At 48.5% G+C, this 16,053-nt stretch overlaps 1 protein-coding gene and 1 long non-coding RNA gene across 2 annotated transcripts in view; both read right to left on the reverse strand.

Annotated features, from left to right (window-relative positions):
• Positions 1-2,855, reverse strand: part of LOC140258984 (uncharacterized) — a 74,727-nt gene extending 71,872 nt beyond the window's left edge. Inside the window, exon 1 of the long non-coding RNA XR_011905331.1 lies at positions 2,777-2,855. This is a non-coding gene — a long non-coding RNA (uncharacterized lncRNA). The remainder of the gene's footprint in view (positions 1-2,776) is intronic.
• A 4,315-nt stretch (positions 2,856-7,170) lies between these two features.
• On the reverse strand, positions 7,171-15,741 carry TFAP2C (transcription factor AP-2 gamma). The gene is made up of 7 exons (XM_072350232.1): positions 15,524-15,741; positions 13,980-14,456; positions 13,728-13,779; positions 12,239-12,461; positions 11,474-11,592; positions 10,002-10,143; positions 7,171-8,546 (listed from the first exon to the last, which is right to left on the reverse strand). The coding sequence occupies exons 1-7, from the start codon at positions 15,569-15,571 to the stop codon at positions 8,261-8,263; spliced, it is 1,347 nt and encodes a 448-aa protein (XP_072206333.1). The 5' UTR covers positions 15,572-15,741; the 3' UTR covers positions 7,171-8,260.
• Between the last annotated feature and the right edge of the window lie 312 nt (positions 15,742-16,053).

Consider the following 16,053-nt stretch of genomic DNA (forward strand, 5'->3'; position numbering starts at 1 on the left):
AGCAGCCAGACATCAAGTCACCAGCTGCAGGACTCAGCTCTCACACCCAGCAGCAGCACAGACTGGTTTGCTTGACTCGTTATTGTAATGTGGCTTATTAAAGTCCTGAGAGAGACTATTCCACAACATCCTGGCACCAGCACATCACACAAGCATTTCCATGTTTCCCCCAGAATAGAAGGCTTGTTGATACCCCCTAAGCACACACTGATCCAGGCTGTATGTCGGGCTGAGGGAACTGTAGGAACCACAAGAGGATTCAGCTTTTCTTGTGTCCTGAAAATGGCAGCGTGATCCTACAACTCCTTCTGGACCTGCGCAGGCATACATTGTAAAAGATAGGGATATAAACCCTGGGGAAAAGGAGCAGAAGGCATATACTTAAATAACCCATATTTAGCACAGATATGGAGCACGCACTCCTCTCTTTCAGTATGCTTGTGTATTCGCCCCCCCCATTTTTAAGTTCACACACTAGTACTAAAGCAGCATGTTTGCCCCACATCCACAACTGTGGGGTTTATTTTGTAAGAGATGTGAAGGAATGGAGAGGAAGAAGGGGAGGAGATAAAACATTCTGCATTTTTATTATATTTTCTCACCAGACCAATACAATCACTTTATATTGGGCATGCTACGCTCAAAGTGTAGATCCCCTACCCATGGCACTTTGCACCCCAAGATCATTCACACCCCTCACAGCTTTCCTGTGGTGAGAAGCCATTTATCTGTTTAGATATAAGCGCTTAAGACAGAAATAAGTACACCCTCTTGATCTGCAGAGCACAAAAATAATTTACTGCTATTTATTTAGGTGGCTTGTAGTGGCCTAAGTATATGCCTGAGCTGACCATAGGTACCCTGGGACGTAACTCATTGTGACAAGCCATCCTCATTCCCAATGAGGGAGCTGGACACCTGCCCAAGCATTGCCCAGGGGCTTACCCACCCATACTTCATGTCTGTGGGGAAGCAGGTATGCTGCCATCCAAGAGGGGCATTTTGAAGCACAAATTTGCCTGCTGTGCTCCCTTTGGATGCTGCAGCTATGGCTAACAGTGTGCATGGCTACAGCTACACTCTGGGACATTTATCAGACTTTCACAAGCACGAGTTAACGCTTCCTAATGCATCAAGATTTATAGTTCCCCAGTAATTCTCCCTTCACCTCCATCTATTTTTCCACTAAAGAACCCTTGCAGGATTAGCCCTTATGTGCAGGAGGTGAGTTCAGCCCTGCAACAAGTCCTCAGCAGCCTTCTGCATAGGGCAGCCTTTGCCTGAAATCCACTCACTCACAGCAAGCCAGCACTGGCCAAGCCTGTAAGTAAGATGTGTTTCTGGGGAACATGCACCATTTATTGACCTTTTCATTAGCATCCGAGTCACTCACAGTAATTAGGTAAAGCAAGAATGTCTTGGGTTTATGACTCGACAAGCTGCTGCAGAAGGAGGGTTTCCTCTAGCATGCCAGCAAGCTGGAGAAAGCACTCATTCTGAGGGATGCGTTTCCAGGTCATCAGCCTGGTACCCACTTTGTGAGCACCCCTCCATCTCTGGGGTTTTCTTTCTTCCAAGCACACGTACCACAGCAGATTCCTCCTTTAGACTGTCACCCCTCAAATCACTTCAAACCCAGATACTGACACTGTCATTCTGGGAGCCCCAGGCTTCCGATACCCCATTCTGTAGAGCTCTTTCACCTATTTTCTTCCCTTTTATGCAAAAAGAAAAAAAAAAAAAAAGTTTCCTCAGTTTTAATCTTGTAAAACACATTATGCAAATGTCTGGTTTTATGTAAGATGATGGCTCGCGGCCATATCACCCCCGGCCCCGGCTGTGATCTCGTTAGATCTCCCAGCCCAAACAGGCCAGGGCCTGCTCAGCACTGGCTGCGAGACCTCCATAGTGAGCCAGGTGCTGCCGCAGGCCCGGTGCTGCTCCGGTAGGTGGCCCCGCCGCCGTGAGTCAGCACCCATGGGTGCCTCAGGATGGCCTGGTCATGAGCACAGGGTAAAGCTGAGGTCCCCACCGCAGGTTCAGAGCATCCCCGCACATCACAAGGCACTTCCCAGGTGAAAAGATTCAGACTCACAGGAAAATGGTGAAGGAGAATATCGGCCATACCCTCAATAGCCCAGCCAGTACTGTTAGAAGCAATCCACACAGCTGATTATGGTTGCCTTTTTTTTTTCTCTTCTCCCTTCACAGCTTGAGTTACATGAGAGAAATTCTGCCACCCTCAAACCCTCCTGTTAACGAGCACCTGGCAACTCGTTCTCATCTCTGCCTTCCAGATGCAATCGATTACCCCATACCTTTCCAGCAAACAGCATTTTAGCTGCAGTGCTATTGCTCCCTAATGCCAACATCAAGCATTCAAGTCCTCAGAAGTCTTAAGTAAGGATCAGTTTTACAGTCATCTTTGTTAATGTCTATAGTAGTTTTCTCCTCTGGACCAGCAGTTTTTCTGCAATGAACCCCTGGAAACTCTCTACAGGGGAACACCTCAAAACAGCCTTATCTGGATCTTATTCTCTTCTATCTTCCACCAAAGCCACTAACTACAGCTTTTATTTGCCAGGGCAACACAAAGACTTCATGCTATTGGAGCTAGAAAATAAGACTGGAGGCCCTGAAGAGGAGACCCTCCCATTTGTATAGAAACATGCATAATTTTTCTCCTCCCTTAACATCACCACAGCAATCCCATACACATACAGATGTACAACACCCCATCACCAAACACACAGCACATACTGAGGAGAAGCATTACCTTTGCTGAAATGCTGGTGCTGGTTTGTCCAAGAGAAGGAGCAGAACTGGTAAAGAAACATTTCAGGCTGTTAGCTGCGGCCCAACTGAAGTCAATCAGCCCCAAACCCTGCTGATGCCCCTCACTTAATCAGGTGACCTCTCAGCCTAATTGCTAAACCTGCTTTAACTGGTCTCACATGTGAGGTCTGGAAAAACAGTAACCTCTGCAGGAAGGCAAAGAGGTAAAGCTTCTACCACGTTACAACCTAGTTAAAAGCTATACATTTTTAACTTAATATAATAAGACCTCACCTGTGAAAGGGCTTTTTCCTCTTACAAGGGCAGGGCCAGGACCAGTCTGCACCATTGTTTTCAATAATATCCCCCCTGGGGTTTCTGGTTTAAAGGTGTAAAGAGCTAGAGCCCCATCCAGTCTGCTTCTGGAACAGATAATACAGTTGGACTTAAGTCCTAAAGGTTGCTTCGTTACACCTCTCTGATGCAGGAACCTCCTGCTGAGAGGTTTGGTGTCATTGCTGAAAAAAGGGAACTTGTAAGACACCCAAGGATGGATATCCAAATATCAGACAGTGGCTTCTAGCAGCTCAGTACCTGCTTCCAGTCCCACTGACACGTAGAGCCACAGGGCTTCCTTTGCACCTATGTGTACCTTGAGCTCTGAAAATGCACATTTTCTGGCATCTCCAGCTCTAAATATCCTCCAGCTTCTCTCATGTTTTCTTTCTCTGGATTTCCCCACACCTCAGCCTTAAATACAGAGTGCCATTTTGGGGTAATTAGAGATTCCTAATTAATTGGAGTTATGGATTTAAGGATTCAAAGCCTGACAAATGAGCTCAGGTAAATTTTGCAGCACAGGCTGGAGAAAATTACTGGCCCCAGCTACCTGCCCTGCCCCTGTGCTGGAGGTTAATTATCGTTTCTCTTGCATAGCCAAAACCATGCACACCTCCATCCCAGCTGCTTGTGCTCCCCATGCAGCACACAGCTCAGTTCCAGCAGCACCCAGGATGCACCAAGGCTTTGCTCAGCCTTTGCCCCACTGTCCCCCAGTAGAGAAGGGAGCAGAGGCTGAAGGCTAGACCACAGCTGCAGCCCTGGCAGCAAGGCTGATAGGTGCAGGCCTTTTCCTTCAACCCTTTCAGCTGTTTCAGGTCTCCACAAGCAGAGGTGCAACAGCCTGGCACTAAAGAAAGAGCATCTTAGTATCTTACAAGAGGCAAAGTAATGCATTTCACTCAGTATGCCTCAAAGCCTTGCATGGCTTGTGGTTTTCTTCCGTTTCTTCCTCCTTGGGGTTGGTAGGAACCTATCCCTTCTCTGTTTAACAACCCTGTCTGTAAAAGGGATGCAGCATCATTTTAAACTACTTTCTGTTTCTACTGATAAGCTCTTTCAATTAATTAGGAATCACTTTTGGATTACATTGACCAGCTGAAGAACTCCACTGTTCACTGACAGACACGCTGTGTGAAGACACCTTACACTGCTATTTTTCCTTAGCTGGTGGTGGTTTGACCTGGAAATATAAACTCTGAAGTCCAGCTAAAAGCTTCATTCTATTGTTTTGTTCACTGTAGATCTCTGAACTTTCTGCCCTATTAGCAAGCAGGAACTTTTAGTTTCACGACATAGAAAATGAGTGTTGGTACATAGTTTGAATTAAAAATCATGGGGAAAAATAGAAGTCAAGGGGAATATTCAGAGAATGTGCCACACACCAATCACAGCCTGGGAGCCTGGGCTTCAGCAGTGGGTTAAACAGTTGTTCAGCCAGCACAGAAGAAAAACAGGCTATTGTGGGCAGACCTTACACAATAATGGCCCATGGAAAAAAGCAGGAAGACCCACATTAAGATGAGCAACAACATCCAATAAAAATGGCATGAGAAACCAGGAGAAATCTTATTTATATAACTCTGTGAAAGTGAAAATGAAAGAGAATGCAGCAAATGGTTCCAGCATAGTTCCAGCACAGAGATGGTCATCCATGCAGCTCTGTGGATAACGTGACATTAGGGAAAAGCAGCGTCAGCTGTGTATCACAGAAATGTCATGAGACCACAACTGGTTTAGATATTGCAGTTTGCAAAGGCACAATGCAGCTGGCTGCAGCCCAGGACTAGGAGTAAATTCTCATCTGCATGGTTCCATCTGCAACACGTGCTAACATCACATGCAGGGGGAAAAAAATGGCAACTAATCTACACAGCAGGATATTGCAGCAAGTCAGACCCACGCTTCCCTTGTCTTCTTACATATTAATAGCTTTGCATTATCATTCCTGTCCGAGGCCATGAAAAAAAATCTTCAAATGAAAGTGAGGCAGCCATCAGGTCAAACGATTTCAGGAGCTGAGGCTGATATTAGCACCTACATTGGCAGTGTTAATGCTTAAAACGGTGCATTTTGACTTGCTATCTCAGAAGAGCACTACGGCATAAAAGCAGTACTATGAGAAAGTTTGAAGAGGGATAAAGAAACAAACCAACCCCTGCGTTCAGGTAACGACTTTTCAGCCTCCCCCAGAAGTTACCAACCTATCACATGTTCCTTAAATCATTTCAGCTGCCAGACAAGTTCAGGTCAGTTTAACTGTTCTCCTCAGCGAACGGAGCAGAAGACACTTCTTTCATGTGCCTGCAGAGCAGATGAGGTAGCTGAGCCTCACAGTAATGTACCATCTAAAACATACAGTAGAGGAAAAGCATTAAGGTAATGGAAACTCAACATTTCTGGTGTTCCAAACATATAAATAGAACCCGAGTCAGTACATTAGACAATTGACTGGCTTTGTTTGAATGCATGCAGGAATAAATGGAAAGATCCTTATTTCCTGTCCCAAGGGGCAATTATTTTCAGAGCCTGGTTTTGTGCACTAATAAAAAGCAAGAGATTCCATTGTCTGGCAGCTCAAATCTTACTGTATGCACTGGATAAGCAGTCAAACAGTACAAAAATGGGGGAAAATCAAGCTGGCGTCACATTCTCTGACGAGGAATTGTCCTTCAGCTCTCACCATACCTAGCATATTTGTGTGTAAATACACAACACAGAGAACTGGTGAAATACAGATAGATGTTAGTGTACATTTGTTTACAGATGACCAAAATGCTCATTCTTCCAGTGTTACAACAGGCCCAAGCAACATGGATAGGAGTTTCACAGCTCTCAAGCAGGAAAGCTGAGTTGCAACTCAAACCACAATGCAGGCTTTACCCCAGCTCACAGCACATTGGTTTCTTTCTTTGAGCTTCCCCTCCTTCCTTCACCCTGTATACATTCTGCCTTTACATTTCAGAGCTAAAATAGCAAGAATAAGGAAAAACTTACAACTTCTGAAACTTCTGGTTCTATCTGTTGCTTATTCTCCACATCTGTGAAAAACACACCACACTGCTGCTATCTGAACCGCATTCTCTTGCTGTTTTGTCCAGTGCCATCATTTGTAACGTTTGCTCCATCCCCACAACAGCTGCATCCATCAGGTGCTGAAATTCCAGGGGCAGCATAAAGGCAAAGCTGGCATTGCTCCTGTTTCAGGAAGCTCTGCCATACAAGTTCCCCTTCAGGAAGCTTTATTTGGCTGCATTGCATCTGTGACAGCGAGTGCCTCAGATGCAGCCTCACCACTTTGAGGACTTTCTGCAAAATTCCTTACAGCACTGGAACCAGATGGCACATCTATCGCGTTTCACATGCCAGGATTTTGCAAATATTTATCATTAGAGAGACAAATTATTCCAATAAAGGCAGATTCACTGGAAGGCAAAGCTGCGGGGATTGCTTTTTATTTAGAGGAAGCCTTGCAGTTTAGATTGCAGTTTGTGCTCTATTTAAATAGGCAGCAAGCATGATCATGACATCTTAGGAAGAGGGGGGGGGTGAAAAAAAAAAGATTCTTGGAGATGCATAGCATGTTTAATTGAAACCATTAGTTTTACTGGCAAACAGCTCCGTATTTCTGTTCTGTTAATCTGAACAAAGTGCTGCAATTATGACTCAATACACAATGTCCTCTAGTACTACTCGCCCCGCGTTCCCCAAGTATAGAAAGAAGACCAAACTGTTTTCAGTTAACAAAACGTTCCATGCCTCTATCCAGAATAGTTTTTATTATATGGTTATCATATACATCAGAATTATAGCGGGAACATTTACAAATATGCAAAGATAGTTCAGAACCTCCATTATTCACATACACACGAACTCACACACTCGTTTTGCATGTCTAGTCAGCTGTCGGGTGGATGATGCACAAAGGTGCTGCTTTGTGAACACACACCTCAGATTAGATTCCATTTTCAGTGGCAAGAATCGCGATATTAAAAAAAAAAAACCCAAGTCTTAAATACCCTGTATAACATACCTGTGCATAAACCTAAAGATATGTTTAGCTTACCCATTACCTTCGGAATACTTACCAAAAATTAAAATCTGAAAACCCATTTATAAAAAAAAAAAAAAAAAGTATTAAAAAGTTCACCATTATTTACAAATCCGATTAAATTACACATAAATTACTATTTACATTCAACACGAAGCTTCCCTTAATACACATAAAGCCTCCCTGGAAATTAGTTTTCGGCCTTACGAGGCAAAAAAAAAACCCAAGAAGTTATGTGCTTATTTTTCCCCAAGTTCCCCCCCCCCCAGTTACAAAAAAAAGACAATATAAATATGTGGATAAAGCTGCAATACCCTCAGACACAGAACATGAACTTTCTAAAAGCGTTTTCATTTTGTCCTGTTCCCCATTAAAAAAATACCGAGATAATTTCAACTGCAGCCAACGTTACTGCACTGTTTAAAAGCCTGAATGTTTCCATACAAACAAGTATGTTCGATGCCATCAGATAACTTTATCCACCAGGATTTTAGCACTCTCTTATGGCAATCTGAAAATAAAGGGATAAAGGGAAAAAAAAAAAAGAACAAAGAATAATCTATTTCCAGGTGTTCATAAAAAATTTTAATGTACATAAATCTGTGTAGCATTGTTTAATACTGCTTTACTGTTGCTGTTGTATTAAGAGAGAATAAAACCCTGAAAATTTATCTGATAACAAATAACCACCCCATGTCAAATCTGTCTCTTAAGAACTACACACGAAGCCAGTCGCCACCAGATACCGAGATGTGGGAAAGCAATCTACATATTTCATCCCTTCGTATATTTCCATCAGAAACCCTTCTAGCACCACTTGTACAGCAAAGGATGGCAACACGCGGGTACCAAGTACTTATCTTCAGGTCACTGCTTCCACACAGAAGGGACACTGCAGCTTTTGGAAAGACTTGTCTCCCGGATCCAGGAGGAGTGAAGATCCCAAATGATTTTGTTGTTCTCGTTTCCTTTTCCCTCCTTTCTTAATAAAGAAGAAAAAAAAAAGTACCCAAATTGCTACGTTCCCCCCGGCAAGAGGCTCCCAGTCTGCGTTAAGGAGGAAGAGTCTAAAGTCTGTCGTGTTTTTTTTCTCCTTTACTTCCTGTGCTTGTCCATTTTATCCATGGTTTTGTTGGATTCTGCAGGGCTCTGGTCGCCAGTGTTCATGTATGTTTTGTCTGCTATTTTTAATGCTTCATTTAGGTAGTTCTGGACGGATGTCATGGCAGCACAGATGGCAGCGCTCCCAAAGCCATGTGTGATCAGGCTAAAATGAGTCAAACAGCCCTGGATGCCAGGGTCCAGGATGGGACTGGGTCTCGTGTTTCCCAGCGGAGTTCTGTCCTGAGTGAGGAGGTCTGTGAATTCCTTACAGATCTGCCTGCAAGACACAAAGCGAGCACGCTTTACACCATGGTGCGAATTTATGCTACAGCAAATGAAACAACCAAGTCTAAGTAAACTATTTGGCAGCTACGGAGGAACTGAGTTTCAGAAATCCATTACAGCAAGATAACGGTGTTCTTCACAACCTAAATTTAAGCTTATTCCTTAAGTTCACGGTTCGTGACAGGCCTGCTGCTTGATCTGTGTCACACCAACACGTATCCACTCTGCTGAACACCACCCCACCGCTGCTAGCTGAGCTCTGCAGCCTTCGCTCTGGATTTAAGGCAGAGCATGGATTTAGGGCCAGATGCTGTGAGAACTTGTGCAGCTGCAGCCCAGTGATTTAAGAAGACTGAAGCAGCTGAACAGGAGATTCAATCTAGTTGTGCATATTATGCGTATATGCTCTGTTTAATAGGGACCCGGGCCCTGATCCTGCAAACACAAACACATATGCCTGGCAAAACACGAATGGTTAATAACGCTCCAACATATGTTGTTTGCTGCTTGTAAATCTGTCCCCTTGCTGTGATTTCACATGAGATGAGCAATCTTCACAATATCATCACTTTATCAGAATTTCTCAATCGCAAACATCTTCCAAAAGAGGACTGTTACTGGTGTTAATAGCAATGCCAATAATAATACTGAGGAGCCAAAGGATTAGTGCTCAGTAGAAAGCATAAAGTTCAAGCTATAGGAAAGAGATAATCTATTTCTAAGAAACACAATCTTGTAAAAGCAGTCTCTTTTTCAGGGAAGGCCAGATTAAATCAACAACAGGTGGAGTGTGGAACCTCTGCACAGGATTTTGCTTGCTTAACCTGAGCACACAACTAGGGCAATTCTTCTCATCAGTTAAACAGACTTTTCTCAGATGCTCTGCACGGAACCTCTGCTTTCAAAAGCAAGGAACTGCACCAACCCCACACAGAACATCTCAAACCAGAAGAGAAGGCTTGGTTAAACCCGAGCATGGGCAGCAGACAGAGAGTGCTCCAGACCCTGGTTTAAAACAAGAGTAACAGGTGCTGCCTGCCAGGGCCCTGCTCAGCAGGTGGGTCATGCAGATACAGGTGTCTTGCAGAGGAGCTCTAACAGAGCGTTTCCCTTCACCCTTCCCTCCACTGTTCCCCAAGATTTTTTAAGAATTTAAGTAAAGAACTTTTCCCATCTGCTGAATGCTGCCCGTCACTGAACATCTTCAGCTCCAACAGTGAAATGGGACCATTCACAGCTTCTGGTTCCTGGAGTCCCATGATCTGCTGACAGCAGCCAGGACCCGTGGCTGAGCTACCCCTGCCCTCATCCCATGCCCACCAGCAGCTCCATGGAGGCAGGTCAGCCCTCCACTCCCAGCCTCCCCAGCCACACCTGCCCCCAGGCACTCAGCCCTGTCACACCTCAGGATGTATTTTCCTGAGTCACCCCCCAGCCCTGCACTCACTTGGCAGCCAGCAGCATGTTCTTCCTGTTGGCCATCTCGTTGCGGCCCATGTGCGGCCGGGTCAGGTACTCAGCCACAGCCTTGGAGGGGAACTCCGTCTCACACACGTACCCAAAGTCACGAGCAAGGTGCACAGCTTCACCTGCAGCAGGGAGAGATCATTACAGATGTTGTACTGTCTATTTATTGGTGGGAGATCAGGAAAATTAAAGCAGGGCGAACTCTTGAAGTGTTATTCCTGTTTAGAAAGGAACACTTCTATTTTTTTCACCATACCATTCATTACCATCCTCAGATCAGCAATTATCAGCGTTTCTTTGTAAATTTCCATCAAGAAAGAAAAACCGACGTGATGACAGCTACAAAATAGAACTCCCTCGCCTTCTTACTGGAAAGAAAAGCTTTGCTTTTGTCTCTATGCAGATTCTCTGCAGAGCAAAGACTGGAATTTGTTCTACAACAGATTTCCCACTGATATGTAAGAAAACACAAAACTCGGCTCCACCAGCCTCAGAGATTTTTCCCTTTAGTGCACTTCTAGCTCTGCTTTGTAATAACTACCTTCCAAAGGGGGAGATAACTCAGCTTTTTCTTTTCCATTCCGGTTATTTTATCAGGCTTAGAAAAAGAATGGATTGGCACAGAGTGGTGCTCCATGCAATGCCTGTGTGTGTGCGCGCATACAGACAGAAGCTCTCAAATCCAAATTCCAAGTGTTTTCAATGGAAGCTGCTGTATTACTCAAGCTTGTGCAGCAGCGAAATAGCAGCGAGGCACTGCTGGACCATTCTTCATGTTTCAGTTACTGCTTCCACTCCCCTTTAAGTTGTACCACCACCGGGAGCTGCTTTCAACAAACACAACCCACAGCCACACACATCCATATATACACACCCTTCAACTCAGCTTAACCAAGAGGGTCCACATAACATGCTGCAGATTAAAGGGGCTCCAGTTTCCCACCAGGAAGCCAGAAGCTATAAATCTCACTTTATATGCCTGCGTTTATTAGCAAAGCTTCTGAGGACACTGCTGAGGGAGGGCCAGGCACGGGAGTTGCTTCCCCACATCTCTCCAGTTTCCCAGAGGGGAACCCAAACCCAGTTTCATCCCTTTTGCCTTCCCTGCACACACCCTCAGACAAAACCCCAAACAGGGAGCACAGACTGGACAGACGGGGCGTTCTGCAGAGCCTGGCACGTACACGGGAGTTATGGCATCTCCCTGCAGCACCCTGCCCTGTGGTGGGGGCGTACAGCCCTGCACCAGTGGGTGGACTGGGGGCAGAGGGGAGCACAGCCCAAGGCAGCACAGCAGTTGTTGCATTGCCCCCATTGCACTCACTCATAAATAAACACCCCCCCCCCCAAGAAGTCCACAGAGTTGCTGGCATTCCCGTGCTTTTGTCTAGGAGGATAAAAGCTGTGCGTGAGGGAAAGAATGTTTATTTGTAAGACATTTTCAGGACTGACCTTCCACCAAAGATGTCAATAGTGTCACATTTGCAGCTTTCCTTCTACCAGCTGGGAGGTTCAAACCAATTTTATCCAGCTTTTCCCTTAATGATCTGCCACCATTTTTAGATTTGGCTCTGTAATTAGGAAAAAAAAAAAGTCTTATTTATCTTCAAGAGGCTTTTTTTTAAATAAAGATGAGAAATTCCAGTTACTGACATTCAATAGGGCTCTACTGGGGGTAAGATCAAAGCAGGCTCTTTCCCAACGACCTGCTTTTAAACGCTTTGCTACAAACCAGCCAGGATGAAACACAGCAGAGGTCAAAATGAAAACGTGTCAAAAAGCGCTGCTGAAACAGGACGGTCAGAAGCCAAATTGTGTTAAAAATATAACAGAACAAAACAACATCCCAGACAGATGGAGCATCTTTGTAAAGACAAAACAAGATCGTGAGATTTAATCCAAAAACGGTTCCATGGGAGATGGTTTGGGACAGGAACAGGAAAGCTCCACCAGCAGCTTTAGACACGAAATCTGCTGTTACGCAGAGGAGGAGCGCTGCTGTCAGGGCTGTGAGTGGCACTGCTCCCCACACAAGGCACAAGAGCAAAGCAGATTTCCAAAGCCCATTAGGATTCAGCACTGCTGGGCTTCTTAAAAAACTGAAGTCTGATAAAGGGCTTTGAGCTCCTCATTGTTCTCATCTGGCTGCAATCTCACAACGCGCACATAGGAGAAAATAATACTACTTTATGAAAGTGAACAAATATTGGCTGGTACCTTCGGAGCACACCTCCCAGCAGAGAAGCATTGAGACACTCCGGGGGCGACAGCCGCCTCTGCACCTCCGCCACCGTCACCTTGTACTTCGACGTGGAGCTGAGGAGGGACAGCCGGCCCGGCACGGAGCAGAACACTTCATTGGGGTTTATGACCACCCCGATCAGTCCATCCTTCTGGCAGGGGAGGCTCAGAGCGCTGTTCTTTGTTAAGGAAATGGGACCTGCAGGAGGAAGACAGCAGTGGGTGTTTTAAAACCGGAGAAAGAAGCAGCAAGCAGGTCTGCTTTGTGCGGGGGGAGAGCGGGAGAGTGATTTCGTTCTGCACTGAACTGCTGAATGGGGCTGTGGTTTGCCATGTTCCAGTGCAAGGAGCTGCTGAGGGAACTCGTCTTAAAAGAAATAACTAAAAGACACATAAAGTCCTATCCCAAAAAGCTACAAAGCAGTGTGTGAGTTCGCAAATCCTTTCTTCTAAGAAGCCGATCCAGCTGCAGGCTGTGCCAGCATCCTTCAGCCAGGGCAAGGGAAGGGCTCCACCGGGCTCATTCTCCACCCCCCACACACACACAAGGAAATGCCTCTGGAATTGAACCCCCCCAGATTCATAGCAGGGAGTAGTGGGGGGATTAAACCCAAAGGAGAACTGAAAGCAAAACATGGCCGTGCGTAGCTGAAACGCTCAGGTGAACAGGGCCAATACAACATAGATCGGAACTCGCCCCCTGCGCTGACCCACCACCCCTAAGGGGTTAAAGGGCCGCGGTCCCTGATGGGAAGGAATCGGCCGCGCTCCATCTGACAGCGAAATCGCTCTCCCATGAGCTGAAGGCAGCAATCAGTGCCCTGCCCGGCACTTCTGCTTTTCCTCAGCTCGGTGCTCGTTTGAAGTCTTCAAAGCAAAACCTCCACCGGCTTTTTTTTTTTTTTTTTTTTTTTTTTTTGTGAGCACGAATTTGTTTAAAAACAAAAGAAAAAAAAAAAAACAAAACAAACCCAACCAAACTACCCAAAGCCTCACACTAAACTCCTGCACTGAGTCACTGCTGCTCTCACTCCCCGGCTGCAAAAGCACTTCGATTAAGGTAAAGCTGAGCAGGCTGGTGGCACCGGGCTGACGACGAATGAGGGAAACGAGGGGATTAAAGGGAAAAAAAAAAAACAAAGAAAAAGGGGGCACCACCGAGCTGAGCTCGCCGGTAGCAGTTGCAGGACTGCGGCCACCCCGCACCGCCTGACCCACGCACGGGGCAGCACCGCACACAGCCCCGCCGTATACCCGGGGTGACACAGCCAAGGAACGACCACCGACAGGTGGGGACGGGTGGCCCCGGGGCTGTTCCCAACGCCACCTCCGGTCCGGGGGCAGCGCCGAATGCAGAGAGCGCAGAACCACCCCCAGCTCCGCTCCGGGAGATCACGGGGCGTCCGTGCGCCACCCAGCTCTGATTATTGAGAAGGGAAAGCGAGCGGCGTGCCGCCGAACTCACCTTTTCTAATCACCGTCTGGTCGTGCATTAATAAATGTTGGTCTTCCACGTTCTGCAAAGAGAAACGAGAAAAAGTTTTCCATCTCGAGACGTGAGGAGGAACGAGCTGGGGGGTGTCGCGAAGCCCCCCCCGACCCATTGAGGGCCGGGAGGAGAGAAAAAGCGACTTTCACTCCGAGGATGGGGCTGCGAAGCTGGGCTGAGCGCTCGAGCATCCGCAGGCTGCGGGGCCCGGGGGTGAGGGGCGGTTACCTGTACATCCTCTATCTGATGGGCCATGTCGTGGAGCCCCAGGTTGTCGGCCAGCGCCGAGGCATCCAGGCCGTGCCCGTGGGGCAACAAGAGGTCGGAGCGCCGGAACGTTTCCCGCCGGCCGCCGGCCGAGCCGCTTTCCAGCGCCGAGAGGTGCGGGACGAGGCCGGGGCGGCCGTGCGGGGGGAGGCCGGCGGGCTCCTGGCTCTGGCGGTTGGGCCAAGCGCTCTGCTGCTGGCTGGGGGGCGGCGGCGGCGGCTGGTGCAGCGGGTTGATGGAGAACGGGTCCCCGAGGTGCGAGTAGGGGTCGCTGGACTGGGAGTAAGGCAGCGGCTGGTAAGGGGGGGGGAAGTAAGGAGGCTGGAAGTCGGAGGCTCCGGAGTGGGAGAGCGGCGGGGCCGGGCTGTACAGGTGCTGGCTGACCGCCGAGAGGTGCGGGAGCCGCGGGTTTCCGTTGCTGCTCCCATCGTGGCGGTCCTGGAAATCACACGGAAGGGGGAGGAAGAAGAGGTGGCGGTCAGGGGCTGCGGGGTCGCTGGCAGCAGGCGCCGGGGGACAATGTGGGAGGGAGGGGGGATGAGGAGAGGGGGAGCTGCCCTTTCTCTATTTGCGGGTATTTCGTAGGAAATCAGCCCAGCTTCCAGGAAAGAGCTTAAGAACCAACTCCCACCAGTTTCATCACACTCTGCAGTAACCCCTACACTTCCAAGAACCTATCAACAACTCGGAACAACCATTAACGAAAATAATAACAATTAAAGGCACCGTCAAGCTTCCACCCAGACCCGCATTGCCCGCAGCAGAGGCGGCTCCGCGCCCCGAGGAAGGGCTCCATTCACAGCACGGCACGGCGCTCCCCGACGGCTTCTGAGCGCGGTCGAAACGGGACGCGTTTCTCTCCCCCAACCCCCGCTTCAATCCTCAGCAGTCAAAGCCTAAACGGCTACATGAAATCCTGAGATTTAGCAGTTTCAGGCTTCACGGTCGTTAAAGTAACAGCGCTGGTTAATAGGAGGTGAATAGGGTCCCAATGGAGCGTGAAGCGGGGACTCAAGCTAATCTGCTGCAGCCGAGCAGGCAGAAGACGACCGGCAGAACCGGGCAGACTGAGATTCCAGCCCAGGATCACCCCGCGGAGCTGCGGGAAGGCTGCAATGTGGTTTTCCCTGCGCTCGTTCTCCCGGAGCGCTCCGACAGCTGCGGCGCTCGGGGCTGCTCCGTCGTCTCCACTTCTACCGCTCCGACTCACTGTATGGGGGCAAACCCCCGTGCCGCAAAGCGCTGCCTCCGGCTCCTCACAATTGGGGATGCCCCTTTTATTTTAACGTCCAGAAATTTTAGTGGAGAAAATAATAATAATAATAAAACAGAAATCCTAAACGAAGCAAAAAGCAAAAGGAAAAGGCTCGGGGAGCGGAGGGACTCCGTCTGGCGGAGGGACGCGTACAGCCGCCACCGAGCGGGGAGAGCCCCGCAGCCGCACAACGCGGCGCTGCCCCGCACCGCCAACCCGACCCCCGGCGTCCCCTCCCCGCTCCTCTCACCTCACAGTCCTCCTCGTACTTGACGTTATCTGCCAGTTTCCACAACATGGCGTCCAGCGTCCAACCCAGGTGTGCGGTACCGAAGGCAGACGAGAGCTCAGCCCCCCCCCACGGGCGGTAAATCCACGTCGGCGCTGGGGAAGAGGAGCTGCCCCCCGGACGGAGCTCAGTTGGCAGGCATGAAGGCTGCTGGCGGACTAAACCCCCGCGCTAATGGTCACTCGGGTTTTTTTCTCTGCCCAGACGCCCTTAATGGCAATAGGATTATCATAACTCCTCCCCAGGGATGGTTCGGGAGCCACGGCCGGCAGCCACTCAGGAGGCAGCGTGGCCCTAAGCCACTCCTTGCGCGCCCGCGGAGGCTGCGCGGGGCCGGACCCCCTACCCACCCACCCACCCACCCACCCTTGGAGCGGCCCCGGCCCGCGGGAAGGGGTCACGCGTGGGCACTGCCCGCGGGTGCGTTGCGAGGAGGGCAGCCCCTGAAGTGCCGCGTTCCGTCTCCGTGGCTGTGGGTTATTTTTGGTGGG

Source organism: Excalfactoria chinensis, chromosome 15 (genome assembly GCF_039878825.1).
Source record: "Excalfactoria chinensis isolate bCotChi1 chromosome 15, bCotChi1.hap2, whole genome shotgun sequence".
Taxonomy (NCBI): Eukaryota; Metazoa; Chordata; class Aves; order Galliformes; family Phasianidae; genus Excalfactoria; species Excalfactoria chinensis.